General features: G+C 67.3%; 4 protein-coding genes across 7 annotated transcripts; 1 reads left to right on the top strand and 3 right to left on the bottom strand.

Annotated features, from left to right (window-relative positions):
- Nucleotides 1-789: 789 nt before the first annotated feature.
- LOC137486700 (retinol dehydrogenase 8-like) lies at nt 790-3,547 on the bottom strand. Its single transcript, XM_068212132.1, has 6 exons — nt 3,400-3,547; nt 3,167-3,328; nt 2,481-2,660; nt 2,315-2,408; nt 2,046-2,229; nt 790-1,466 (listed from the first exon to the last, which is right to left on the bottom strand). The coding sequence occupies exons 1-6, from the start codon at nt 3,494-3,496 to the stop codon at nt 1,227-1,229; spliced, it is 957 nt and encodes a 318-aa protein (XP_068068233.1). The 5' UTR covers nt 3,497-3,547; the 3' UTR covers nt 790-1,226.
- Nucleotides 3,548-3,813: 266 nt separating this feature from the next.
- Nucleotides 3,814-8,588, bottom strand: GRB7 (growth factor receptor bound protein 7). Its single transcript, XM_068211778.1, has 14 exons — nt 8,409-8,588; nt 8,162-8,306; nt 7,531-7,687; nt 7,335-7,456; nt 7,180-7,257; nt 6,954-7,091; nt 6,763-6,873; nt 6,548-6,646; nt 5,646-5,726; nt 5,460-5,576; nt 5,321-5,381; nt 5,152-5,239; nt 4,715-4,808; nt 3,814-4,641 (listed from the first exon to the last, which is right to left on the bottom strand). Exons 1-14 carry the CDS (start codon nt 8,537-8,539, stop codon nt 4,495-4,497), a joined length of 1,569 nt encoding a protein of 522 aa, XP_068067879.1. The 5' UTR covers nt 8,540-8,588; the 3' UTR covers nt 3,814-4,494.
- Nucleotides 8,589-11,560: 2,972 nt separating this feature from the next.
- On the top strand, nt 11,561-13,682 carry MIEN1 (migration and invasion enhancer 1). The gene is made up of 5 exons (XM_068212247.1): nt 11,561-11,719; nt 12,272-12,369; nt 12,624-12,700; nt 12,971-13,152; nt 13,184-13,682. The coding sequence occupies exons 1-4, from the start codon at nt 11,643-11,645 to the stop codon at nt 13,052-13,054; spliced, it is 336 nt and encodes a 111-aa protein (XP_068068348.1). The 5' UTR covers nt 11,561-11,642; the 3' UTR covers nt 13,055-13,152; nt 13,184-13,682.
- Nucleotides 13,683-14,163: 481 nt separating this feature from the next.
- ERBB2 (erb-b2 receptor tyrosine kinase 2) lies at nt 14,164-25,599 on the bottom strand. 4 transcript variants are annotated; one of them, XM_068212214.1, is made up of 27 exons: nt 24,181-24,411; nt 21,467-21,618; nt 21,202-21,388; nt 20,825-20,962; nt 20,675-20,743; nt 19,924-20,036; nt 19,707-19,848; nt 19,521-19,637; nt 18,890-19,016; nt 18,738-18,811; nt 18,566-18,656; nt 18,097-18,296; nt 17,876-18,008; nt 17,694-17,784; nt 17,452-17,612; nt 17,318-17,365; nt 17,101-17,239; nt 16,890-17,012; nt 16,715-16,813; nt 16,451-16,636; nt 16,219-16,374; nt 16,054-16,129; nt 15,830-15,976; nt 15,645-15,742; nt 15,402-15,572; nt 14,999-15,257; nt 14,164-14,902 (listed from the first exon to the last, which is right to left on the bottom strand). In XM_068212214.1, exons 1-27 carry the CDS (start codon nt 24,257-24,259, stop codon nt 14,574-14,576), a joined length of 3,705 nt encoding a protein of 1,234 aa, XP_068068315.1. In that variant the 5' UTR covers nt 24,260-24,411; the 3' UTR covers nt 14,164-14,573. The 4 variants fall into 4 exon arrangements, with proteins under 4 accessions (XP_068068315.1, XP_068068317.1, XP_068068314.1 ...); XM_068212216.1 differs by lacking the exon at nt 24,181-24,411 and adding an exon at nt 25,446-25,599 and having other exon boundaries at nt 20,675-20,962; XM_068212213.1 differs by having other exon boundaries at nt 20,675-20,962; nt 24,181-24,412.
- Between the last annotated feature and the right edge of the window lie 264 nt (nt 25,600-25,863).

Here is a 25,863-nt window from a genome sequence, read left to right as displayed (position 1 = left end):
CCTGTCCTCCCTCAGCCCGGCTTCCCACAGCTGTGGCTTTGTGCCGGGGGCCCCCCTTGTTGCTCCCCGGGGCCGGGCACGCCTACCCCCCCCCCACCCCCATCCTGCCCCCCAAGCGGAGAAAGTTAGTCAAATCTGCAGAAACCGCAGCGGGGGGAGGCAGCGACACTGTCACCGCTTTGATGTCACCCCTGCACGTCCCACAGGTGCTGCCATCACCCCGGGGCCACGGTGCCACCACTGCTTTGCCATTAACTCGTGCGAGAAGGGGGGATAATGCAAAAATATTTCCTTCCCCACCTCCATCCTGTCCCCACGGTCCCTGGAGCCGGCAGAGCTCGGAGAGACCGCGTGCGAGGCACACGGAGCTGCAGCCGCTTCCATCCAGCCCTCTCACGTGAGGCTGGGGGTCCCTCCAGGGCTCCGGGGGCTGTGCCAGGGAGTGTGGGGGGAGCCAGGAAGGTTTCTGAGCAGCGGGGCTGATTCATGCCGGGCCTCCTGCGGTTTCCCCCTGCGCTCACCTCCCGGTGCTGTCACGCCAAGCACCCACACAGCAGCGCCCAGGGTGAACCCACCCCACCGTCACCCACCAGGAGCTGGAGGGGAGCCCCTGGGGCAGAGTGAGCTGCTGGGCACCCCTGCACCCACCTAGTACCCAGTCTTTGCCATACACCCCACCCCCACTCTGCACCAGTCCCTGCACCCCCTTTGCACCCCAAATGCCCCCCTCGTGCCCCTCTGAACACACCAAATATCCCTGTCACCCTGCTCTCTGCCCTGCTGCCAACACCCCCTGCACCCCCTGTGCTGCCCCAGTGCTCCAGAGCTCAGTGCCAGACAGAGGTGACACAGGACCCCCACCATGGGACATTCCCAACCCCACAGCAGTGCCTGGGGGAAGGAGGATGCAGCTCCAGGGGGTGACAGGGTGAGGTCCCCTGGGTGTCACATGCCCGTGGGTCAGAGGTACAGGTGCCCCTGGGGAGCAGGAGGCAGGCAGGGGGCAGCTGCCAGCCCTTCCCAGCTCCGTCACGGCCGCTGCACTCCCGGAGGAAGCTGCTCTGCGTGGCTCACCCGGCACTGGTTATAAATACCCTCCCCATTTTAATGCGGCAGCGGTGGGAGCTATTTCAGGCCGGGAACGGGAAGCGAAACCCTGCACGGGTCCCGGCCCCCTTGCCCCCATCCCTGGGATGGGCTGGGCAGTGCCCAGGGGCCACAAGGGCTTATTTGAAGCCCAGGAGCCGCGCGCCCGCCTTGACCTTCTGTGCCTTCCAGCGGAGCAGGCGGATGGCGCGGAGGCCGAAGCGCAGCACGGCGTCGTACTTGAACACCAGCTTGTAGAAGGCGCCGGTGATGAGGGCGCCGCTGGGGTCGGCGTGTTTGAGCGCGGCCATCGGCGTGTACGCCACGTTGGTCTGGTGCCGGAACGGCGGCCGTGCCGCCTCGATCACCCGCAGGGTGTGCTGCACGTGGGCATGGGACTGTCCCCTTCCTGTCCCCACAGCCCCACCCCAGCCCACCACAATTCCCATCCCACCCCTGTCCCCCACGCATCCCCCAGAACCTCGTCTGCATCCCATCTCCATCTGCCCCTCCATCCTCATTCACATTCCCATCCCCTCCCTTCCCATTCTCCTCCTATCCCCATTCCCATCCCATCTCCTTCTCATTCACTTCTTATCCCCATCCCTAAGCCCTACCCATCCTATCTGTAATCCATCCCACATCACCCCATCACCATTCCTATCCCATCCCCAACTCCTTCCCATCCTACCCCTGTCTCCATCCCTTCTCATTCCCATTCCATTTCCTCCCATCTCCACCCTCAGTTCCTTCCCATCCACATTCCCATCCCATCACCATCCCTATTCCCTTTCCCAGCCAGGCTCAGCCCCATCAGGATGGAGCTGTCTGGGTGCCAGCTGCCCCACTGCTGGCTGGGCATTGCTGTTCCTCGTTAGGGCTAATTGACACCTCTGTCCAGCCCAGCCCAGCCCAGCAGGGCACGCCCAGCCCACTGGGGCCCCCTGCCCGCCTGTCACCTCTGCAATGTCCTCGGGGGTCTGGCCCAGGCTGGTGAACACATCCCTGGAGTTCCTCAGGTAGACATTGGTGAAGATTTCGGCCGTCTCGGGGTCGGTCCGTGAGTAGTCGGCGCGTTCGGCTTCCTCGTACAACTTCGTCTCGAATTCTGTCATCACCGGCCCCGGCTCCACCAGGCTGATCCTGCCCAAGGATTGGGGCACTGGGCACTGGGCACCCCCGGACCCCTGGCCCCAGGGGCTGCACGGCTGCCTGCCCCCACACTCACGCCACGTTGAAGCGCAGCGCCTGCACCACCAGGCTCTCGCAGAAACCCTCCACTGCAAACTTGGAGGCTGAGTAGATGTCATTGAAGACGATGCCTGGATGGTTGGGGAGCTCCAGTCAGGGCTGGGTGGGGGCTGGTCCCCCCAGGGCACCCCATTTTCCCCTACCCTGCAGGCCCATGATGCTGCTGATAACGACGATGTGGCCCCCGCGGCGCCGCTTCATGTCGGGCAGCACCTCCTTGACCAGGCGGACGAGGCCGAAGAAGTTGGTGTCCATGAGGCTCTGCATGGCCGCCAGGCTCTGGCATTCCAGGGGTCCCGCCATGCCCACCCCGGCATTGCTGACTGTGGGCAGGGGACATCAGTGGGGTGTGCTCTGGGCAGGGGGATCCCACAGCCTGGCATGGGGCATCCCTGTTTCTCGGAGTGCCCCCAGCATGGGATGTCATGGGTGTGGAGGTTTCCTGGTGCAGGGTGACCTTGGCATGGAGAGTCACTCGTGTGTGGGGTCAGGGGGTCCCCTTGTGCATGAGGGACCCCTGGCAGAGAGGGTCCCCTGTGCTCGGAGGGTCCCCAGAATGGGATGTCCTGAGTTTGGAGGGTCCCTGGCACAGGGAATGTCCCAGCACAGAGGGTCCCTGGGGCAGGGGGTCCCTGGCATGGACAGTCCCTGGTGCACGGGGTCAGGTTCACGAGGTGTCCCTGGCAAGGAGAGTCCCAGCGCTGGGAGCACAAACGGTCCCCACAAATGGCACGCGACAACTTTGGCTGGACAGCCCCCAATACAGAGGTCCCCACCATGGAGGGTCCCCGCGCCGGGGTCACGGTGGGACGGGAATCCCGGGGCTCACCCAGGATATCGATGTGGCGCCCGGGGATGCTGTCGAGGCAGGCGCGGATGGAGCCCTCGTCACACACGTCCAGCTGTTTGATCTCCAGCGTCCGGCCCAGCGCCGGCCCCGCAGCCGCCGCCAGCGCCCCACTCCTGCCCGTGTTCCTCATGGTGGCGATGACTGGGGGCACAGGCGGCTCAGCCCCCGCGGGCTCTCCCCGGGGGCTGGGGGAGCCCCTCCACCCCGCTCACCTCGGAAGCGGCGCTGCTTGTCCCTCGCCAGCCGCACGGCCAGCGCCAGCCCGATGCCGGAGGAGCAGCCGGTGATCAGCACCGTCTTGGGAGCCATGGCACGGCCTCCCCCGCGCGCCCCAGCCCCCCGCCTTTATAGCAGCTGCCCCAGCCCCAGCCCCCCCAAATCCGGGCCCTTAATCCCCCCTGGATAATCCACCCTCCCGGGGATTTGCGGCGGCCGCGTGGCTGAGCCGCACGTGGTGCCCGGGGAGCACAGAGGGGCCTTTGTGCGGGACCCGGGGCACTGTGGGGACACAGCGGGACATGGGGACACTGCCAGGCATGGGGACACTGTGGGAGATGGGGACACTGCCAGCCGTGTGCCACTGGCACTGGGGGGGCTCTGGGGATGGGAAGGAACGAGGCAGGACCTCTGCAAAAATAACCTTTATTATCACTGGTATAAAACACGTCCCACTTCAACTGGCCTCGTGGAGAAGTGGGGGACACGGTGATGGGTGCCCCCCTCACCCCCACACCCCGAGACCCCGCTCCTGGCGACCCCAAAACTCCCCTGGTGTGGGGGCGAGGAGTGCCAGGCCCCTGCAGGGACACTCGGGGCTGGTGCTGCAGGGCAGAGGGGAGAAAGTGCTTGAGTGTGGGGGTCCTGGCAGTGGGCTGTGCTGAGCTGTGCCATGTTGGTGGCGCCAGGCCGTGCCATACCACCCAACTGTGCCAGACTGTGCCAAACTGTGCCATGCTGGTGGTGCTGGGCTGTGCCAAACCATCCCACTGGTGCCAAGCTGTGCCAGCAGTGCCAGGCTGTGCTGAGCTGTGCCATGTCAGTGGTGCCCAGCTGTGCCAAACTACGCTGGTGGTGCTGGGCTGCGCCAAGCTGTGCCGTATCAACAGGGCCAGGCTGTGCCAAACAATCCCAGTGGTGCCAGGCTGTGCCAAGCCGTTCCGTGCCGGTGGTGCTGGGCTGTATCAAGCCGTGCTATGTCGGCAGTGAGACTGAGCCAAAGAATGCCAGCAGTGCCAGACTGAGCCAAACCCTGCCATGCCGGTGGAGCCAGGCTGTGCCAAACCCTCCCGGTGGTGCCATGCCGTGGCTCAGAGGGCCACGCAGGTGCAGTAGTGCCGCAGCTTGCAGGGCAGGATGCCACGGTTGATCTGGTGGAACTCCACGAGCTGGATAAGGTCGGCGAAGCGCGTCTGCCCATCGTCCATGGTGAAGTAGAGCCGACCCTCCTCCTCGCTCTGCCGGGGGCTGCAGGTCAGGACCCCTCTCCCCAGCACCCCCTGGCCCCCCCAGCCCCACGCCGGCACTCACCGGCAGGATGAGGTAGTGTTTGATGCGCTGCAGGTGGCACAGGGACAGCACGAAGCCCTTGGGGTTCCGCTGGCTCTCCCGCACCAGGAAGACCCTGCGAGCCCCAGCGGTGTCACTGCCGGCCCCAGGTCCCCTCTGCCCTCCCAGTGTCACCCATGGGGTCCCACAAACCTCCTATAAAGACCTGGCAGTAGCCCGGTACCCCCTGGTATCCCTGGGAGTCTCTGCGTCCCCCCAGGAGCCTGTGTGTCCCCCAAACCCTGCAACACCCTGGGTCACAACCCCCTGGGATCACTCACCTTCACCCCCACACACGTCCTGGATCCCCCCAGGAGGTGCAAGGCCCTGTAACCCTTGTGCTCCCGAACCTCCCTGGAGTTCCATGTCCCTCCCCAGGAGCCCCAGGGACCCCCACCCCCCACCCCAGGGTCCCGTACCCGTCCACCAAGCCCTGACGGCCCATGAGCTGCTGGGTGTCCTCCCGGGAGATGCGCCCGTGGAACCAGGGCTGGGTGCGGTGGATGGCTGCGGGGAGAGGGGTGTCAGATTTGGGGGGACCCCCTGCCCAGGCAGGGAGCCCCGCTGGGCACCGAGCCCACGTCTCACCGGCGCTGAGCGGGGAGCTGTGGCAGGCTGCGGGCAGGCTGTACCGGTGCGTCGTCTTCTTCTGGGCACACAAAGAAAGGAGGGGACATTAGGGTGGCCTTAAGGGGACTCCCCCTCACTGCCCAGCACCCCGACTCACCCTCCAGGCCTGTGCCTCCTCCAGGGCCACGGTCAGCACCTCATTGGGGTTCTCGATCACCCGGCCCGTGCACCCTGAGAAGTCCATGGCCACCAGTGCATTGTCCGAGACGCTTCGCTGTGGGGGACAGGGGGGTCACCGGAGGGTCCCCACGGGCCAGGGGCTGCGGGGGCAGGGGACACTCACCAGGGGCGTGGGGCCGATCCAGGGGGGTTGGCTCAGTCGTGCCTGCGCTTGCTGGTAGTTGCGGTAGAGCTGCATCCCGTACTGGGGGAACAGCTCTGTCAGCTGGGGGGGCCCTGCTGCAGGGTGGGGGACACCCAGGGACACCCAGGAACCTCCACAGCCACCCAGTGCAGGGGGGGGACCTCTGCATCCACTCCACATGGGCACAGGGACACCCACCCTGAAACACTTTCACTGGGATGGGGTCATCCCTCCAGCATCCCTCCAGAACCCCTCCACATTCCCACTCTTGTATCTCTCCAGCATCTTCCCAGCATCCCTCCAGTATCCCCCAAGCATCCCCACATCATGCTTCCAGCATTGTCAGATTAAGCCCTTTCTTCACCCAGAGATGGGGCAACGGAGAGGTGTTTTAAAAGCTTTTATTCCATTTTTCAGTCTCATGTGAAGGGTGAGACAATACAGATGTTATGATTCACTCCATCACAATCAGAATCCAATTATTTCCTAATTGCAATACACTGTAAGCGTTCTTTGGCCTAACAGCTTTTGCCACCCCATGCTGTAAATGCCTTAAAGCCAATCATCCAAAATTACCCCTCGTAGGTCCTACTACAATGCATCTCTCTTTCTCCAAAGTATCTAGTGTTAGTTGCAAGGCCACCTTTCGAGTTCCATTTCTCTCTCAGCAATGTCTGTCCTATTCCATGGCATTTCTAAGCCAGCATTCCTTATCTCAAGGTTTGCACACGAATGCACACTGTGCGAGCCTTCTGTCACAGCATCACCCCAGTATTCCTCCTGAATGCCCCCATTACCCCTCCAAACTCCCTCCAGCATCCCTCTGCCATCATCCCAGCGTCCCCCCAGCACGGGGCTGGCAGGACCCGCTCGGGGCTCACCTTGAAGAGCCGGAAGGCGGCCATCCAGCAGCTGCGGCTCTGCTCATCCTCGCTGCAGAGCAGCTTCAGGCCCTTCACGCCGCTCCGCACCTTGTGGGGCTGCGGGAGAGGCCGGAGCCGTCACGGGGCAGCCCCGGGTGGCTCTGAGGGGACAGAGAGCCCTTGGCAGGGGGAGGCGCAGGGAATGACCCTGCCACAGGCAGGGACATCCCCACCTTGATGCAGAAGCCGAACTCGGTGGGTGTCCCGTAGAGCTTCTTGCCCTGCGTCACGTAGTAGATGTTGGACTCGGTGAGGTCAGCGAAGTACTGGAGGTGCCGGGGGTCCTGGGGGGTGGGGGGTGTCAGGGCTGGCCCCGCTGCACCCCCTGGCCATGCTCCCTTTCCCCAGAACCCCCTGCCCTCACCTTGGAGGTGCCCTTGGTGGAGTAGTACAGCCCCGAGCGGCGCAGGGAGAAGTGGAAACGCTTCCAGACCTTGCGCCCAGCCTCCCGCAGATGCAGGAAGCCCTGGACCTCAGGGCAGCTCCCAGAGTTGAGGAAATTCTGGGGGGACACGAGGGCTGAGGGGCACGGCGGGGTCCCCGGGGCACGGCGGGGTCCCCGAGGCACAGCCGGGCATGATGCCCCATACCTGGATGAGCTCGGAGTGTGCCATGCTCTTGTTGGCCTCCAGGCAGCTGGACACCATCACCTCGGGGAACAGCAACTGCTGGGGGACAGAGGATCAGCAGAGACCCTTGGGGTGCTCAGGGTCCCCACGGGGGGTTACAGGGGGTGCCCACCTACCGCGTTGCTCTTGAAGAGCTCGTACTTGGCGAAGTTCTTGCGGAACACGAAGCGGCTGTCGGCACCCGGGGCCCAGGAGCTCTGCACCTCCACCACCGACTCGTGGTCCTCCAGGCAGCGCTCTGGGGGGACAGGGGGTCAGCAGGGTGGGGGGTCCCGCGGGCCGTGCCCACGCCGTGCCCCCACAGCCGCTCACCCAGGGCCAGGTGCTGGTGCAGCTCCACCAGGGCCCAGCTGTGGTCGTGCAGCGCCCGCGTCCTGCGCACCAGGGTCTCGCAGAGCTGCCGCGCCGTGGTCCCCGCCGAGGCCTCCAGCGAGCGGCACGCGCCGTCCTCGCCGAACACCTTCACCACCTGGGAGGTGGGACACGGGGCGTCAGGGCCCCCCCGGCACGAGGGGACCCTGCTGAACTATGGGTGAGAACACCCACACCCACCTCCTGCTCCCCAACTCATGTGGGAGGTGGTTCCTGTCCCAAGGATGGGATTCCTCCTTCCCAGAGCTTTGACTCATTTGGGAGGTGGTTCCTTCCCCAGGGTTGAGGTCCCTCTTTCCAGCCCCTCGGCCCCCAGACCCTCAGGAGGGTGAGATCTCTGTAGAGGGGTCCTTATCCACAGGCTGAGACCCCTTCCCAGACCCTCACATGGGAGGACGTTCCTGCCCCAGAGCTGAGACCCTCCCCTCTCCCCAGCCCCCTGACTCCCACTTCACCTGGGAGGTGCCCTCGCCGGGGAGGTCCCTGCCCCAAGAATCCCCTCCCCAGCCCGTGCAGGGGTGTCCCTGTCCCAGACCTCAGCCCCCCTTCCCAGCCCCTGCCCCTGACTCACATGGGAGGTGCCCTCGCGGGGGGGTCCCTGTCCCAGGGCCGGGCTGCTCAGGATGGGTGAGTTGGAGGGGCTGCAGAGCTCGGGGAAGGGGTTGGGGATGCTGGGCAGCGACGACGCGCGTGGCTCCTCCTGTGGTGGCTGCCGGCTGCAGGCACAGGGGGGTGAGCTCTATGCCCCCTGTGACCCCCCCTGAGCACCCCCTGCCTCCCCCTTTTCCTCCCCATCTCCCCCCGGTCCTCACACCCACCTGCTGCCGTGGATGAAGAGGGGCTGGGAGCGCCTGACCTCGGGCGGCCCCTCGCCCCCATCCCGCTCACCAGGACCCCCATCCTGCTCGGGGGGCTCCCAGAGGCTGCTCTGCTGAGCCCCCCCCTCCATGGCATTATCTGTGAGGAGAGAGAGAGGGGGTCTGGCACCGTGTGTTGGCCCTCGTTCCCTCGGGGGGGGGTCATGGCCACATTTGGGGGCCATGGCCAGGTGTGGGCAGCCCCCAGAGGATGCCACGCTGCCTCCATGTGGGCTCCCACCCCTGGCACCCACCCAAGGGTGTTTTCCTGGTGCCCAGACTAGCAGGACCCCAGCCCTGGGCGTCTGGCTGAGCTTCCAAGGGTGTCCCTGTCCCCCCAAGTCCTGTCGGGGTGCTGTGGGCTGGAGCATAACACTGATGGTGACCACAGCCCGTTATGAGACCCCCAAGAATCCCCCACATCCCACGTGGGACCCTCACCAGTGCCCCCACACCAGCACTGAGGGTCTGGGAGCACTGGGAGATGCTGGGCTGAGCTTTGCCAGGCTGAGCTTTGCCGGGCCGAGCCGTGCCGGCGCCGAGGAGAGAAGGAAGCCGAGCGTGGCGGCGGCGGCTCAGCCCAAACACCTCCTCGGGTCCGGCCAAACCAGTTCTGGCAGCCGCTCCCAGCTCCACCTCACCGCCCTGGCATCCGAGCCCGGGCGGCCGCGCCGGGAGCCGGGGGCGAGGGAGCCGCCGTGGGAACCGCCGCCAGCCCCCCGCGCTGGCACAGCCCCCCCAGGTCCCCTCCCACGCCCGGTGCCAGCGCCCACGCTGTGCCACCGTGCTCAGGCACCGGTCACGCCCGGACAGCGGCCCCGCTCCGGTACCGGCTCCCGAGTAGCCCGCGGAGGGAGCGGGGATGTGCCACGGCCCCCCCAGCACGTGGCACACGTAACACACACGTGGCATCCACGGTGGCACTCGGTGGCCGCGGGCGCTGGACCCGGCGGTCCCGGGACAGCGGGCAGAGCCGCGTTAATCATTCGCCCGCTGCCCGTCCCTGTCCCCACCTCTCGGGTCCAAGTCCGTGGCTGGGCAGGACTGATGGCATCCCCATCCCGTCCCTGTGCCTGCCGTGTCCCTGTCCCCATCCCTGCATCCCACCAGGACCCTCCGCTCCATCCCCGCTCCCTGCCCTGGCTGTGCCAGCCCGGTGCCCCCTCCCTGGCCAGATCCCGGGGTGATCTGGGGACACGGGGACAGTCAGGGGTCAGGCAGGGTGATGCTGCTGGTGGGACACAGCAGGGGACACGGGGGGATGTGACAGACAGGGCCCCGGGACTGGGACACGGCCCTGGCACCAACCCCGTGGCCTCAGGTCACCCCGGTGTGAGCCCTGTCCTGGTGGCCGTGGCAGGGTGGGGACACTCAGGGTGGGGACACTCAGGGTGTCCCGGGGGCGTGGGACAAACAGGGGACACAGGGCTTTGGGCAAAGGGACAGGGGCCACCAGGGTTATGAGGTGGGGGCCTGGAGGGGGTCAGGACCACCGGGATGGTCCCCAGGGCCACCAGGGCTATGGAGCAGGGGGTGCAGGGCCACCGGATCGAGGGTCCCAGGGCAACAGGGCTGAGGGACGGGGTCCCAGAGCCACCAGGGTGAGGGGATGGGATTCCAGGGTCAGCAGGGCTAGGGAGTGGAAGCACAGGGTCACCGGGACAAGGGACAGCGCGCCGGGACCACCGGGACTACGGAACAGGACCCCAGCTGCGGGTGGGGGTCTCGGCGGGTGCCCAGGGTGGGGGGTCAGGGCTCCCCAGGGGCGCGGAGGCAGCAGAGGAGGCACGGCGGGATGGCAGAGGAGGAGGAAGAGCCGGGAGGAAGGCGGGAAGGAGGGAGGGAAGGGGTGCAGGCGTAGCGAGAGCTCCGGGGTCGTTCCCGGCGGGATGGGGCCGACACCCCGAGATGAGCAGCGACCCCCTCCCAGCCCCAGGAGCCCCCAGCCCGGCCCCGCTCCTACCTGCAGCGCCCGCCGCGTCCCGGCACCCTCCCGCCGGACCAGGGATTCCTGTTCTCCCCGGCCTTATCTACCTGCGCCAGCTCCCGCCCCCGCCTGACATCACGGCGCCCCGGGCTTGCTGCCCGGCACCGGCCCCCCACCGACACCCAGAGGGGCCCCCCATTCCCCCCCGGCGCCCTGTGGGGTGTCCAGCCCGGCGCCGGGGGCTGCAGCCCCCAAACCCACCTCCTGCGACCCCCCCGAGGTGGTGATGGGGAGTTTCCCACAATGCACTGGGGTGACCCCTGGAGCAGCGGGGGCGCGGGGGGGGGACACGGGGCCTCGGCACCCGGGGATGTCCTGGGGGTGCAGACCCCACAGACCCCCCCCCCCGGGTCATGCTCTGAGAGCCCCCAAACCCAGGGTGTGGGGGTTGGGGCTCCCCTGGGACCCCCAAAGCGGGGCTGGAAGGGTCCCATGGCGGGAGGGGGATGTCCCCATTGTCCCCTGAGGGACCCCTGCCAGGTGGGACCACGGGATGAGGAGGGGGTGTCGGGGGGGGGGGGGGTCTCATGCAGGTCAGGGGGCCTTCCGGGAGGGTTGGGGGCGGTATTTGGGATATGGGAACGCAGTGGGATGTGGGGTCACTTAGGGACCTTAGGGGTCACTTAGGGACCTAAGTGGGGTCACCCACTGGGGACTAGGGGTGCCATGGGGTCACGGAGTCCCTAGAGGTGTCCCCACGGAGGGGTTCAGGGGTCCCCGTGGGGGATGCTGAGGGTCCCCCACAAGGCCCTGCAGACCCCCCCCCCCCCCCAAGGGGTTTTAGGTGTGGGTCCCACGGAGCAGTGGGGGTTCCCACGGGGATAGATCTCCTGTGAGGGTCATTTCAGGTCCCACTGGTCCCGTGCGGTCCCCCGGAGGTCACCTTGGGTCCCCTCTCGGGTGACACGGGGGTCACTGAGGTCACTGTGTGTCTCACGGTGGGGGTTGCGGGTCCCCTGCGGGTCTCGGGGGGGTCACTGTGAGTGAGTTTGGGTTCCCCGGGGTCACTTTAGGTCAGTAGAGGTATCCTGGGAGTCACTTCAGGTCACTGAGGGTCATTTTGGATCCCCCGGGGGTCACCGGGGTCACGGCCGGCCTCCCGGAGGTCTCGGAGCAGACGAGACGAGCGGCGCGGCGGTGCGGAGCGGCCGGAAGTGGTGCGTCACGTGACCACACCCGGAAGCGGCGGCGCGGCGGCACCGGGGGCCATGAGCGGCGGGGCCGGGGACGGGAACGGGGCCGAGAGTGGGGCCGAGCGGCGGGTCCGCATCGTGGTGGAGTACTGGTGAGCGCCGCGGCGGCGGCGGCTGCGGGGGGCCCGGGGGCGGATGGAGCGCGGGTACCGAGAGGACCCCGGGGCCTTCGGGGGTGGGAGGCACCGGGAGCGGCCCACAGCGGTACTGGGAGCACAAACTGGGGGAACTGGGGTGAGCCATGCGGCGGGTTCAGAGCCTGAGGGGACTGGGGAGAGAAAGGAGAGGCTGAGGAGGATATAGAGGGGTCGGGGGGCTGAGGAGGGGGCTGTAGGGAGGTGGAGGGTCTCTGCAGGGTGGGGGAATTGGGGCTCTGACGGGGGTTGTAGGGGAATGCGGGGGCTGAGGAAGGGGTTATGGAGGATTTGGGGGGCTCTGCAGGCTGGGGGGGGGCTGAGGAGGTATTGAGCAGCCACAGTGTTATGGGGTACGGGGGGCTGGGGGTTTGGGGAGGGCTCCTGAGGGTGCAGGGAGCAGCAGAGCTGTTGTGGGGGTACAGGCTGGGGGGGGCTCCTTAGCTCGGGGAGGGTTTGGGGGGGGTCCCCGTGCCCCGACCCCTCCTCAGGCGGTTCCCCCCTCTCCAGCGAGCCCTGCGGCTTCGAGGCCACGTACCAGGAGCTGGCGAGCGCCGTGCGGGACGAGTACCCCGACATCGAGATCGAGTCACGCCTGGGGGGCACCGGTGAGACCCCACAGCAGCCTCGGCCTTGGGGGGGACACCCCAGGCCACCCCCAGTGCCGTGCTGGGGGTTTGGGGTGGGTTAAACCTGGCTGGGAGTGCAGGGGGGTCGTGGCCTGGTTGCTGCCCCTCAGCAGGGTCAGTTTGGGGGCAGAGCTGGGGGTCTGCAGAGCCCCCGGTGCTGCCAGCAGGGGACACGGGCTGGGGATGTTTTGGCGGGGACAGAGCTCAGGGCTGGGCCTTGGGTGTGCCCTCAGGTGCCTTCGAGATCGAGATCAACGGGCAGCTGGTCTTCTCCAAGCTGGAGAACGGGGGCTTTCCCTACGAGAAGGACGTGAGTACCCACCGGGGCTCCCGGGCTCAGCCAGGCTGGGCTGGGGGCGTTTGGTTTGCAGGGATCCCCTCCTGTGACGGGATCTGCCCGTGGGATCACTGTTCTGTCACCCTCTGGAGCTGTTCCCCCTCCTGCCGGTCCTGCTGGGGTGGAGCGGGAGGGGACAGAGGGGCAGCTCCTCGCCGTGGCCGGGATTTGTCCCCGTGCCCTCCGTGTGCCCCGGTGCTCCCACGCCCTGGCCGTGACCCCTCCCCTGCCGTGTCTCCCCAGCTGATCGAGGCCATCCGCAGAGCCCGCAATGGGGAGCCCCTGGAGAAAATCACCAACAGCCGCCCCCCCTGCGTCATCCTGTAGCCCCCCGGGGACAGCGGGGTCCCCCCAGGCTGCCCATCGCTGCCTTCCTTAAATCCCTGCACGACTGGGGGGCTCAGCAGCCTCCTGGGGACCCCCACGGGGGCGCCGGGAAGGGCAGAGCTGTGGCACAGGTGGCACTGGGGGTCGTTCTGTCCCCTGCCCGACCTGTTGTTTTGGGGGCAGGGGGGGTCTCCCACCTGCCTTTGCCTTCCCCCCCCCCATCAGCTGCACCTCTCTGAGGGGCACAGGGTTGGCACCCCCGTTTCTCTGTGCTGGCCTCTCGCCTCCCTCATCCCCTGGGAATCTGGGGAGCCAGGCTGGGTGTTGGAGCAGCTCCCAGCAGGTTAATTCCAAGGGGAATCCACTGGCTGTAACTTCCCTGGGATTCGTTAATGATTAAAGTCCCTCTGGCACTGTTTAATCCCAGGCAGGGGCTGGCCATGGGAACCCCAGCCCGGCCCCACAGCCACAGGTGTGTTCACATCCCCCCTCCTCATTCCCAGGCTCCCAGCTCCTGCTTCCTGCCTGGAATGACCCTGCCCTTGGCCTCGGGGCGGGGGGCTCCCCTATTTATTCTATACTGTGTATAAACCCAACGGCCTGGGCGGAATAAAGGATGGAGAATGTGGCTCCTCTGGTGTCCCTCGGGAATGGGGCGTGGGACAGGGTCCTGGATGCTGCCTGGAATCAGGAATTTGGTCCTTCAGGCAAGTGGTGGCGGGTGACAGAGGGGAGAGGAAAGGAAGGGGAAAAAGGGAGGAGTGGGAGAAGAAAAGGGGAAAAGGAAGGGAAAGGGGAAGAAGAAAGAAGCAGAAAAGGGAAGACAGAAGGGGAAAAGGAAACAGAAAAAGGAATGGAAAGGAGGGAAAAGGGGAAAGGAAATGGGGAAGGAAAAAGGGGGGAAAAGAAGGGGAAAGGGAAAGAAAAAGAGGAAAAAAGGAAGGATAAAAGGGAAAGGGAAGGCAAAAAGGGGGAAAAATAAGGGAAAAGGGAAAAAGAGAATGAAAAGGGGAAAAAAAGAAGGAAAAAGGGAAGGGGTGTGACATGTTGGTCCTTGGGAGACAGAGCTGAATCCAACAGAGAAGGGGAAACCAAAGAGACCACAAGAGTAGAAAAAACAACCAATGTACAATTACCAAATATACATCCCGGTGCTTCCAAAGAATCCCGGAGCAGCCGGGACTGCTCTCAGTCCAGCTGCCCTCAGTGCAAGTCCACGTGTCCCAGGCACTGGGACAGCCCTGGAGTGGCGGGGGATGGCAGAGGGTCTGTCCTTCTCCAGGCCGTGCTGGGTCCGAGCTCCCTGGGCTGCTCTGGGCACCAGCCAGCTTGTGGGTCCCCAGTGCCACCGAGGGTGACCCCTCTGTCCCCACTCTGCTGCCACGCTGTCCCACAGCGTCCTGGGCTCTCCCAGCCCTCCGTGAGCCGTGCCACCCTCGGGCAGAGGGGATGGACCCCCAGCCCTGCGGCCGTGGCTCGTCCCTCCCTGAGCTGCCTTGGTGAAGTTGGGGGGTCTCTCTTACACGGCCGTGGTGTCGGGGCCGGCCAGGCCGAGGTACTCGGGGTTCTCAGCCGTGGGCGTCGTGCCGGGGCCACCCTCGGGGCCACCACCCTTGGCAGGGTCCTGGTTCCAGTAGTAGGGGTTGTCGAAGGCCTGGCTGAAGGGGCCAGGGGCGGGGGTGCCGTGGGGTGCCAGGTACTCGGGGTTCTCCACAGCATGGCCGAAGGGCCCTGGGAAGGAGTTCTTGGGGTCCTTGATGAGCCCGTTCTTCCCCTGGTGCCCCTTGGGCTTGTCTGGCGGGGATGGGGGGGCGCGGGGCGGACGTTCCCCAGCCTGGTTCACGTACTCTGCAGGATGAGTGACATGTTAGGGACCCCCAGGGGTCATGGGACAGACAGACACCCCCCACCACCTCCCCAAGGGTCCAGCCGTGCCCTGTCTACCTGGCATGGTGCTGTGGGGGGCTGGGACGGTGAAGCACTCAGGGTCCTCTCCGTCCTTGACCGTCAGCCCGGTGGGATCCTCGCTGTACCGGGGCAGGGTGCCAGGCTCCCGCCCCGGGGGGCTCTGCAGGGCCAGCTTTTCCCCATCTGGCACCTCTGGGACAGGGCCTTCTGGCCCCTCCGCCAGGCCCTGGGCGGGGAAGGGGAAGGAGGCCAAGCCCTCGCCCTCTTCCACCTTGGCTGGAGATTCCGCCGTGCTCTGGGTGTGGGAGAGGACACAGAGTCGGGCACTTGAGTCCACCCCAAGGACCATCCCAGCGCTTTGCCCCTCACAGACGTGGCACGGTTTCACCCCCATGCCTGTGCCAGGACCGGGATCTCCCTCCCAGCCCTCCCCCCGTACCCGCATGGAGGAGATGCGGCTGCGGTAGGTGGTGGAGGTGTCGGTGCTGAAGAAGCCGTGGTGAGGCACCAGGTACTCCTCGGCGTCCACCAGGTCGTCCATGTCCTCCTCATCCAGCAGCGCTCGGTAGAAGGTGCTGTCCATGGAGCCGGGCAGCCCCACCAGGTCATTCTGGGGGGTCACACCGGTCAGTGCTGGCCCCAGGGCACCGGCAAGGGGACGGGACCCCGGGGATCTGCATACCTGGATGACCACGAAGCGCTGGGGGTCACGGGCCATGCGGGAGAACTCGGTGACCAGCTCCCGGAACTTGGGCCGGCACTCGGAGTCAATCATCCAACCTGCAGCAGAGCCGGGTGCCATCAGGGCCGGGAGCAGGGTGACACCACGCCCTGTCCCCTCCCTGTCCCTGTGTACCCTCCCCGTACATTTCACCATGATCATGTAGACGTCGATGGTGCAGATGGGCGGCTGCGGCAGCCGCTCGCCCTTCTCCAGCAGGTCCGGGATCTCCCGGGCAGGGATCCCGTCGTACGGCTTTGCCCCAAACGTCATCAGCTCCCACACGGTGACACCTGGAGGGGACAGGTGTGGGGGTGAGCAGTGCGTTGGGACTCCCCAAGTCCCCCGGGGCGCGGACACCCTGACGCACCGTAACTCCAGACATCGCTCTGGTGCGTGAAGCGCCGGCGGAGGATGGACTCCAGCGCCATCCACTTGATGGGGACCTGGGACAGGGCAGATGGAGAGGTGAGCAGGACCGGGGGGTTGGCTGTCACCGAGAGGAGCATCACTGTCCTGAGTCCCCAAGCCCTACCTTGCCACCATCAGCGTGGTACTCGGTCTCGTCGATGTCGAGCAGCCGGGCCAGCCCGAAGTCGGTGATCTTGACGTGGTTTGGGCTCTTGACGAGGACGTTGCGAGCGGCCAGGTCCCGGTGCACCAGTCTCACCTCCTCTAGGTAACTCATCCCCTGGAGGTGGCACATGTCCAGCTGTCCCTGGTCTCCCCCAGGACCCCCCCAGAGCTGCCCAGGTCCCCTGTCCTACCTTGGCGATCTGCACACACCAGTTGAGCAGGTCCTGGGAGCCGATGTGGTCCTTGTTCTCCCGCACGTAGTCCAGGAGGCAGCCGTAGGGCATCAGCTGCGTCACCAGCTGCACCGTGGAGGTCAGGCAGATGCCCAGCAGTCGGGACACGTAGGGGCTGCCCACCCCTGCCATCACATAGGCCTCCTGTGGGCAGGAGAGGCGTCAGGGTGGGCAGGGGTCACTGCCAGCCCCATTCCCCTCCAGTGCTGTGGCCACACTCACGTCCAGGATCTCCTTGTTGGCTTTGGGCGATGTGTTCTCCCGCAAGACTTTGATGGCCACTGGGATCTTCACGCTCTCCCCATCGGGGATCCAGATGCCCTGAGGTGGGGACAAGCAGGTGAGGGGATGCAGAGCAGGGAGGGTCATGTCCCACTGTGCTAGCGCCACTCCTCACCTTATAGACGGTGCCAAAAGCACCAGAACCCAAAACTTTCACTTTCTTGAGCTCCGTCTCCTTGAGGATCCTCATCTGGGCTTGGTTGGGGAGGGCCCCGCTGGGCGTCAGTGGCTCCACCAGCTGTGGGGCATGGAGGGGTGAGGGGAGCCAGGCTCCTGATCCCTCCCAGGCCCTGAGGGTCCACTCCTGCCCCCCGGGAGATCCCCACCTCGGTCTCCTGCAGCAGCCGCCGCATCGTGTGCTTGCGCTCCTGCTGCCGCCGGCGCTTGACACAGATGACGGTGATGAGGAGCAGGACGACGACCAGCAGAGCCCCCACCACGCCGGCGATGATGGACGTCACCTGGCTGCGTGCCAAGAGGCCATCAGTGTGGGGGACCCCCAGCACCCAGAGTGGCGGTGGCACAACACAGCCACACTCCTACCTTGGCTTCTGGTCCACGGGACATCCGTCCTCATCGCGGATCGTGCACCTGGGGACACAGGGCGTAGCCCCCTGCTGTCAGCAGCCCCCTGCAGCTGCCAGCACCCCCTCCTCGGCAAGGGACCCCCAACTCACGAGTGGGTGCAGTTGGTGGGGCAGAGCTGACACACGCCAAATTCGTCCGGGTATTTCCAGACGGGCACAAAGGAGGCGTCGGCCTTGACGCCGCTGGGGCAGCGCCGCACACACTGCTGGGCATCCTTGTAGTGGGCACAGGCCACGCACTGGTCTGGATCCTGCAGGAACCAGGGCGGGTTGAGGGACCCAGGTGTCTGGGGGCACCCCCCACCCCACCCAGTGCGTGTCCCTGTCCTCACCGATCCGAAGCAGGTCTCGGTGCCGTTCTGGGGCTGGCACTCGGGGTGGCACGGCAGGCACCGCGTCCCGTTGGCGTGTTCCCGGACGGCTCTGCAGGGCAAAGGGGCAGGGATGGAGTCCCAGCCCCACCCTGCAGTGTGTGTGGGGACTCTGTTTGGCACTCCCGAGGGTCTCCACTCACCCATCCAGGAGGTTGCAGGAGGCCACGCACTCCTGGCCGCGCAGGAACCGCTCGCAGGCCACGCACTGGGTGGGACCGGGGCCCCAGCAGTGCCCCTGGGCACACAGGTGGAAGCAAACCAGCCCCTCGCTCTCTGCAGGGGGAGCACCATCAGCACCAGGGGGTTTGTCAGCAATAGGGGGGTCCAACATCTCCCCCCCACCCCAATGGGCTCCTCTTACCGCACTGCTCGGGGGGCTTGTTGTGGGTCTGGAAGAGGCGCTGGCGGGGGTTGCGGAAGATGCTGTGCCAGGGCACCTTCTGGAGGAAGCAGAGCTGGGGGTTGTGGTGCACCAGCACCATCCCGCTGCTGATCTCCTGCAGGGCCCGGAGCCCCAGCGCCTGCACCGCCAGGTCCCGCAGCGTCAGCGAGTAGGCGCCGCTGCCGAGACACCCACGGGTGAGACACGCGTGTCCCCGTGTCCCCCCACGTCCTCCGCGTCCTTCCCGTGTCCCCCTGCATCCCATCCATGTGCCCTCGTGTCCTGTCATCCCCCATGTCCCCCCGTGTGTTCCCAGAACCCCTGCCATGTCTCTCTGTGTCCCCCTATGCCCCAACATTTCCCCAGGTCCCCTCTGCATCCCCATGTTCCCATGTCACTCCACATCCCGTGTGTCTCCGTGTCCTCCCACATCCCCGTCCCAGCTCACTTGTGCAGCACCCGGCCCCGGATCACCCGCAGGTTTTGGAAGACTCCCAGGTCCTTCATGTCAGGTGGCCAGGCCGCGATGTAGAGGAAGCCTGGGGGGAGCTGAGTGTCACCACCTCATGTCCCCCCCAAACCTGGAACCCTCGATCCCCCCCGGCTCCCCCAGCTCTCACCCGTCAGCTCCTCCAGGCTCTCGAAGATCCGCAGCAGTTTGGGGTCCAGGGGTGGGGTGTTGGTGCTGGGGTCCCTGCCGGGGATGGGAGGGAGGTTGGGGGGGTCCCACTGGGGGTCCCGATGGGCTCAGGGAGGGGAATCAGGCACTCACCCAGCGAAGGTCTCGGGCAGGAAGGCCAGGCTCCCAAAAATCTTGGTGCAGCCGGAGAAGTGCTGGATGTTGGAGGCGTTCACGGCACGGACGCCCTTCAGGAAATCCACTCCCAGCCCATAGCACACTGAGGGGGCATGGCAGGGCTGGGGTGCTCCACCAGGACCCCCAAGCACCCCAAAACACTGCCCCACCAGCCATGGAGATACCCCCACAGGGCACAGCAGCACCCCCACACAGCCTTGGAGTCCCCAGAGCTGCACTGAGGACTGGTCATCCACATCCCTGGGGTGCCCAGAGCCCCCCAGGGCTTGGGAAGGCTGCTTACACACACCCTGCGGGTTCCCAGAGTAACCCCAGCCCCCAGGGGACTGCTCACCCACACCCCTGGGGTCCCCAGAGCCACTCTGGGGGGCTGTTCACCCACACCCCTGGGGTCCCTGGACCTGTCCAGATACTGGGGGGCTGCTCACCCACAACCTTGGGAACTCCATGAGCCCCCCAGGACATTGAGGAGCTGCTCATCCCCAATCCTGCAGTATCCAGAGCCCCCCTCCCCAGCCCCTGGGGGCTGCTCACCCACAACTTCAGGGCACCCAGAGCCCCCCCAGACCCCGGGGGGGTTTCTCACCCTCCGGGCAGGGTTTGCTGCACTTCTCACACTTCTGGACATTGTTGACCGTGACCTCCTGGCTGTTCTGGGGGCACACGAGGGTGCAGGACCCCACCTCCGTGGCGAGGTAGTTGTCTGGAGGGGTCAGGAGGGGGGGTCAGGGCCACGCTGGCCGCCCCTGCACCCCCCCAGGGTGTCACTCACAGGGACACTGGCTGACACAGCTGGCACCAAAGGTGTAGCGCCCGTCGGGGTTGGGCATCGACTCGAAGGTGTCCGAGTTGTAGACGACGAGCGGGGGGCAGTGCAGCTCACAGATCCCGCTCCGGTTGAAGTTCAGGCATGCCTGGGGTGGGGGGACACAGCCGTGTGAGACCCCTGTTGCCCCCCAGGACCCCCGGTGCCCCCGTCCCGTGCGCACCAGGCAGTCGGAGTGCTTGGGGCCGGTGCAGCCGGCGGCGCACTGCTCGTGACAACAGTCCGTGGGCTTCGTGCCCTTGCAGCGTGGGCAGCCGTGGCAGATGCTGTTGGTCACTGCAGGGACACAGAGGGACACGCTGGGGACAGGGACCCCCATGGATTCCTCCCTCCAGGCAATGGGGGAGTCCCCAGGATGAGGGGTTGGAGGGTAGGTGGGTTTCCGGGGTAAAAATCTGTGTGGTGGGAATTCAGGGGCCAAGTGGGGGCAGTGGGACAGGAATCTGGGGGGGCAAGGGGGGGATCCCAGGAATTTGGGGTGTAAGCAGAGGTCCTCAGGACAGGGATTTGGGATGTAAGGGGAGGGTCCTGGAGGAGGGATTTTAGGGGATCTCTGGAGCCAGGATTTGGGTGCCATGTAGGGCTCAGTGGAATGAGGATTTGGGAGCTAAATAGGTCAGGGTGCTTCAGGGGGTAAGATTTAGGTGGCAAATAGGGGTCAGTGGGACAGAGATTTGGGGGGCAAATGGAAGGTTGAGAAGGTGTCTGGAAATGGGACTTAGGTGGCAAGTAGGGCTCAGTAGGGCAACAATTTGGGAGTGCAAGCAGAAGGTCCAGGGAGTCTCTGGGACAGAAATATGGGTGCCAAGTGGGGATCATTGGAGCAGGGGCATACAGAGGTAAGGAGAGGGGTTCCCAGGGGCTTTGGGGGTCCCTGGGGGGCGGGTCAGAGCCTCTGTGGGTCCCACACTCACATGTCTGGCAGTCCTGTTTGCCCTCGCCCCAGCAGTGCCCCTCGGCACAGAGCGCCCGGCAGTCGGGACCTGCGGAGGGGGAAGCGTGAGCAGGGGGTCCTGGAACCCCCAGAGCCCCCCCTGGTACCACAACCCCCCTGGGGCACTCACAGCTGCGGGTGCGGGTGCTCTCCACCTGGATCTCGGCACGGAACTCGTTGTGCCGGTGGAAGATGTCGCTCCAGAGGATGGTCTCCTGGAAACACAGCTCGGGGTTCCTCTCGATGCGCACCCCTCCCTTCAGGATCTCTGGGGGGGACAGGTAGGGAGGTCAGCATGGGGAAGCCCTGCAGCCCCGTGGGGACTCCCAGTCCAGAGGGACCTGCCTCTCCATGGGAGCACCCAATCCTGGGTGGGGACCCACCATGGGGACACCCACACCTGGACAGGGACCTCAAGGGACCACCCACCCCAGACCGGAGCTGGCAGCTCCCAACTGCAGGAGCAGCAACCCACGTACCCGAGGGTTCCCGACAGGGCTTCCCCACCTGTGAGGTGCCTCATGCCGAGCTGGCGCAGCCCCGGCGTCCCGGTGGGGCCGGCGTTGCCCACCACAGCCAGGGCGTAGCGGTCCTGGAAGAGCTGCGTGCCGCGGATGATGCGCAGGCTCTGCAGCTCCAGCCCGCTCACTTGGTTCTCCGCGATCAGCACGTACCCCTGCACCTCCTTGATATCCTGGCATGGGGAGACACGGGTGAGGGGCCGGTCGGACCCCCGTCCTTCCCCCCTCTCGGGGCGTTTCCCGCTGCGCACCTTGAGGAAGGAGGTGTCGGCGTCGGCGGGCAGGTAGGTGAGCTCCAGGTTGCCCTGGACTACCTGGCAGCCCTGGTAGAGGTGCCTCAGGGTCTCGTAGTGGCTCTCGGGGCTGGAGGGACGCAGCAGCTTCATGTCGGTGCCGGTGCAGACTGTGGGGACAGCGGGGGCTCAGCGGGTCCCCAACTCCTCCTCTCCCCCGTGGGACGTGGAGCTCCGGCCCCCGCAGGAAACGCCGCGGATGCGGCGGCCGCCGTTTATCTCCGGGGCTGCTCCCAACAGCTTCCGATGGGTTTCCTGGATCGTGGCTCCCCCGGCTCCCACCCCGGCACGCGGCAAAGCTGCTCCCGCTCTGGCACCGGGCCCCGCTCGAGGGACAACGGGGACCGGTGTCGCCCCGTGCCCGCGGCGGGGGCCGGGGACTGCTGGGGGCTGGGTTGGGACCCCCAGAGCCGCGGGGCCGGAGCGGGGGCCGCGGGCAGGAATGCGCTGCCCACGCCGCCGGGGCGGCCGCGCCGAGACAAGACCCGATTGTTGAGCGGCGACGGCAGCGGGGCCCGGCCGGCCCCATTGCGGGGGGCTGCTGGCCGGGCGAGCATCCCCGCGGCATCCAGGCGGGGCGGGGGGCGAGGGAGCCCGCCCTGGCTGCCAGGCCCCGGGCGAGTGAGTCACGGGCGCGGGTGGCACAGGGCCCCGGCCGCCCGCTCCCGGCTGGAACCGCCTTTTCAGGTCGGGCGTGTTTGGGGAGCAGCGGTGACGCAGGGCTGGCGGGCACGGCCCAGCCCCGGCGCGCCCGCGGCCCCCGGCACCCCAACACCTCGCCGGGGAGAGCCCCCACGCCAGAGCCCAGCCCGGCGCTGACCCTGCCGCCACCACAGTGTCACTCCCAGAGCCACCAGCCCTGAGGCGCTGCCGTCCCAGCACGGGCAGGAGGCACACGGGGGTCAGCGGGGGTTCGGTGTGCCGGTCCCCGGCTGCTCCGTGGCTGAGTGACAGCCCCCGGTGCTGGGCAGCTGCGGGCGCGGCCCCGTGTCCAGGCGACCCGGCTGGCACTCGCCTCCCCCGCCTGTTCCAAGGCCTCTGAGCCAGGGAAAAAACGGCCAGGAAGGAGGAAGCCCCTCGAATCTGGGGTTCAGCTCTCTCCCACCAGACCGGCCGTGCAGCGGGGGGACCCCGGAAGGGAACGTGCCGTTGTGTTGGGCGGCCAAAGCTCAAGGTCTGTGCCCACACCTGCTGTGACAGGCACGGGGTGCTGGGGCTTCCCCGGGGCAAAGGGCAGGTGGGACAAGTGCACGGCAGCACCGGATCCTGGTGGGATCCCGGCTCCGTGCCCCAGGATTTGGCCTTGTCTGCTCGCCCAGGTCCCTGGCTGGGCACCGGGCAGGGCAGTGACTGATCCATCCTGCCTGGCTCGCTCCAGCGGGCGGTGCCACCACGAAGCACCTCGGCTGCCCACGGGTGTCCGGCAAAGCCCGTCGGCCACGTGCCCACGGGGCTGTCCAGAGCCGGGGCTGCCGGACACCAATCCGGCCCCAGGGACAGGGAGACACCAGGGTGTCCCTAACCAGGAGCTCGCCCCACACAGACCCTCCAAGCAGTGTGAGCTGTGGGGTGCCAGGAGTGGAGGTCACCCGGTGTGTCCCCACGTCCCTGTCCCGCCACCTCACATTGGTTCAGTCCCACCGGGCATTCACATTCCAAACTCCCGCTGCTGGAGCTGCCCCCCAACAGGGAGGCAGCAGGGTCCGACTTTTGGGACTGTTGGTGCCCACTTTGGGGCCACCAGCCCCCTCTCCTGCTGGCTGCGCTCCTGCCAGCCCCGCCGCGGTGCGTGGCCGAGGCTCGGGGGCTGTCGGGCCGGGCTCCCCGCTCCCCCCGGGGCTGGGCTGGGTGCGGCACGTCGAGAATGTGGATGGGAGCGACGGGGACGCACCCACCCACCCACCCAGTCGCTCCGTGGGGCACCGCGCCTGCCCCGCACCCCGAAGCCTCCCCATGCCCACGGGATGGAAACCCCCACAAGTTGGAGGCCCCCCGTTCCCGCTTCTCCCGGCGGTGCCGGAGCCCTGGGACCGGCTGCAGCGGGGGAGTCCCCACTCCGGGCTCTACCGGAGCCTCTAAATTCCTCCCGGGAATCGTCCCGCTCGGGGGAACCGGGGCGCAGCAGGCAGGGCCTCCCGCTTGGCCCCAGCGCCTCCCAGTACACACCAGTTCGGCCCCGAATCCTGGCGGGCAGTCGCGGCGCGGGGACACCGGGGTCGCGCTGCCCGCGGCGGGGAGAACCGGGGGCACCGAGGGGGCAGCGGGAGGACTGGCGAAGGCGGTCCCGTCACTTCCCACCGTGCAGCCCCCGGGCACACCGGAGCCCGCGGCCCGGTGCACCCCGACCCACTCCCAGAGCTGCCCGGTCCCACCCCCGGTCCCCCCCACGTTCCCAACTCGAGGCCCCCCACGGTCCCCTCCCGCTGCTCCCTCGGTTCTCCCCACCGTCCCCTCCCGGTTTTCCACTCGGTCCCACCCCCGATGTCCCCCCGGTGCCCTCTCGGGCACGCCCCCCGTGTCCCCCCCTCCCTTTCCCGGTTGCCCCTCTCGGTGCCCCCCGGTTCCGGTCGGTCCCCTGCAAAACTTTACGCGAAGTCGCTGCGCGGGGACGCTCCCGCGGCCCGGAGTCCCCCCGATTCCCGGTGTCCCCGGTGTCCCCCGGTGGGACCCACCTTCAGCGGCGGCGGGGGGGCAGAGGGCGGCCAGCAGCAGCAGCAGCCCGGCGCCGAGGCAGCCCCCGGCCGCGATCATGGTGCTCAGCGCGGGCCGCGGCCCATGGCCCCGCCGCCGCTCCGGGAAAGTTTGTGGAGCCGGAGCCGCCGCCTCCCGCCGCTCCCGGGCTCCGCCTCGCGATCCCGATCCCGGTCCCGGCCCCGGGCGAGGGCGCGCCGCGCGCTCCCGCCGCCCCCGCGCGCTCCCGCCGGCCCGGACCAGGACAGACCCCCCTCCCCCGTCCAACCTCCCGGAGCACCGGGCACCTCCCGCCCCGGACCCCCCTTCCCTCCTCCCGTCCTCCGTAGCACCGGGAATCGCCACCGTCCATCCCCCGGGAGCACCGGGAACCCCCCCCTTCCCCCTTCCCATCCCCGGGACCAGCGGGTGCCCCCCGCCCCAGGCCCCCCCTCCACTCCCCGGGAGCGCTGGGGACCACCTGGCTCCGATCCCACTTTCCACCCCCTCGGAGCACCAGGAACGCCTCACCCCGGACCCCCCCGCAGTCCATGGCCCCCTGCTCTTCCCATCCCGGAGTTCCCCGTTCCCATCCCCTGGGGAGCACCGGGGACTCCCCAGCCCCAGAGCGCTCCTGTCCCGGGGTCCTGCTGCAGTCCTGGGGGGTCCCTGAATGGGGCGGAGGACACGGCCTCCATCCCTGTCCCCTCACCTGCCTCCCTGGGGCTGTGACTGTCACCCATGCTGGGGAGGGGGACAGAAATGCCACTCGCAGGTTTGGGGGGGCCAGTCCCAGGGGGTGGGGGGGGACAGACCTGGCACCCCGCAATGGTGCAGGGTTTGGGGACTGTCCTGGGGGACAGGGACAGTCCAGCAGCACCTAACGGGTCCCCGATGAGGTGACCAAGAGCTGGCACCTGTCCCCCACCTGTCCCACCTTCACCTGCTGCCCTGGGCACACAGAGGGAACTGGGATGTGGGGTCCTCCGCAGGTGGGGACCCCCACACATGGGGACCCCATCCGAGCCCCCCGGCCGGGCAGAGCCAGGCACGGCACCAGGAGCAGCCGGGGCAGGGGGGGCCAGGGTGTGACCCCACACGGGGCAGGTTCTGCCCCCGCCAGGTACCCTTGGGTCACCGCAGCCCGTGCTTCCACAAGTGCCACCGAGGCTGCCCCGAGGGAGGAGCCCCCAGAGAGGGGGACCCTCGGCGCTGGGGTCCCGCCTGCCTCGGGGGCAGGAATGGGGATCCGGCACATCAGCGTCACCTCAGGCCAGGCCGCCACCGCGACCTCATCCCGCGGCCGCTGCCGGGGCTCCCGCATGGCCGGGACCACTCAGCTCCTCAGGCCGCGCTGCCCCCGGGCCCTGAACTGGCCGCGAGCCCCGCAGGACACCGGAGGAGCCCCGCAGTGCCCCGGGATCCCCGGGCCCCGTGGGGGGATATATCCCATGGGCCTCCGCAGAGCGTACGGGGGGACACTGTATCCCGTGAGCCTCCCGCTCGGGACACTGTATCCCGTGAGCCTCCCGCTCGGGACACTGTATCCCGTCACCTCCCGCTCGGGACACTGTATCCCGTGAGCCTCCCGCTCGGGACACTGTATCCCGTCACCTCCCGCTCGGGACACTGTATCCCGTGAGCCTCCCGCTCGGGACACTGTATCCCGTCACCTCCCGCTCGGG

This window comes from Anomalospiza imberbis, chromosome 22 (genome assembly GCF_031753505.1).
Source record: "Anomalospiza imberbis isolate Cuckoo-Finch-1a 21T00152 chromosome 22, ASM3175350v1, whole genome shotgun sequence".
Lineage (NCBI taxonomy): Eukaryota > Metazoa > Chordata > Aves > Passeriformes > Viduidae > Anomalospiza > Anomalospiza imberbis.
The sequence above is the reverse complement of the archived record's forward strand: the minus strand, read 5'-3'. Positions and strand labels throughout refer to the sequence as shown.

Bases quoted from the DNA above. Each gene is read 5' to 3' on its own strand.
- ERBB2 (XM_068212213.1), bottom strand. From the start codon at position 24,259: ATGATCGCGGCCGGGGGCTGCCTCGGCGCCGGGCTGCTGCTGCTGCTG. The intron at 19,849-19,923 runs GTGCGCACGGGA...CCCCCACCCCAG, and splicing joins CCAAGCACTCCGACTGCCTG to GCATGCCTGAACTTCAACCG. The intron at 16,814-16,889 runs GTGAGGAGTGGC...TCCCCACCTCAG, and splicing joins CTTTTGGCACCGTCTATAAG to GGCATCTGGATCCCCGATGG.
- LOC137486700 (XM_068212132.1), bottom strand. From the start codon at position 3,496: ATGGCTCCCAAGACGGTGCTGATCACCGGCTGCTCCTCCGGCATCGGG. The intron at 2,409-2,480 runs GTAGGGGAAAAT...CCAACCATCCAG, and splicing joins CAGCATCATGGGCCTGCAGG to GCATCGTCTTCAATGACATC. The intron at 1,467-2,045 runs GTGACAGGCGGG...GCCCACGTGCAG, and splicing joins CCCCCGAGGACATTGCAGAG to CACACCCTGCGGGTGATCGA.
- GRB7 (XM_068211778.1), bottom strand. From the start codon at position 8,539: ATGGAGGGGGGGGCTCAGCAGAGCAGCCTCTGGGAGCCCCCCGAGCAG. The intron at 7,457-7,530 runs GTGAGCGGCTGT...CTGTCCCCCCAG, and splicing joins GCACCAGCACCTGGCCCTGG to AGCGCTGCCTGGAGGACCAC. The intron at 5,577-5,645 runs GTGAGTGTCCCC...TGTCCCCCACAG, and splicing joins GGATCGGCCCCACGCCCCTG to CGAAGCGTCTCGGACAATGC.
- MIEN1 (XM_068212247.1), top strand. From the start codon at position 11,643: ATGAGCGGCGGGGCCGGGGACGGGAACGGGGCCGAGAGTGGGGCCGAG. The intron at 12,370-12,623 runs GTGAGACCCCAC...GTGTGCCCTCAG, and splicing joins GTCACGCCTGGGGGGCACCG to GTGCCTTCGAGATCGAGATC. The intron at 12,701-12,970 runs GTGAGTACCCAC...GTGTCTCCCCAG, and splicing joins GCTTTCCCTACGAGAAGGAC to CTGATCGAGGCCATCCGCAG.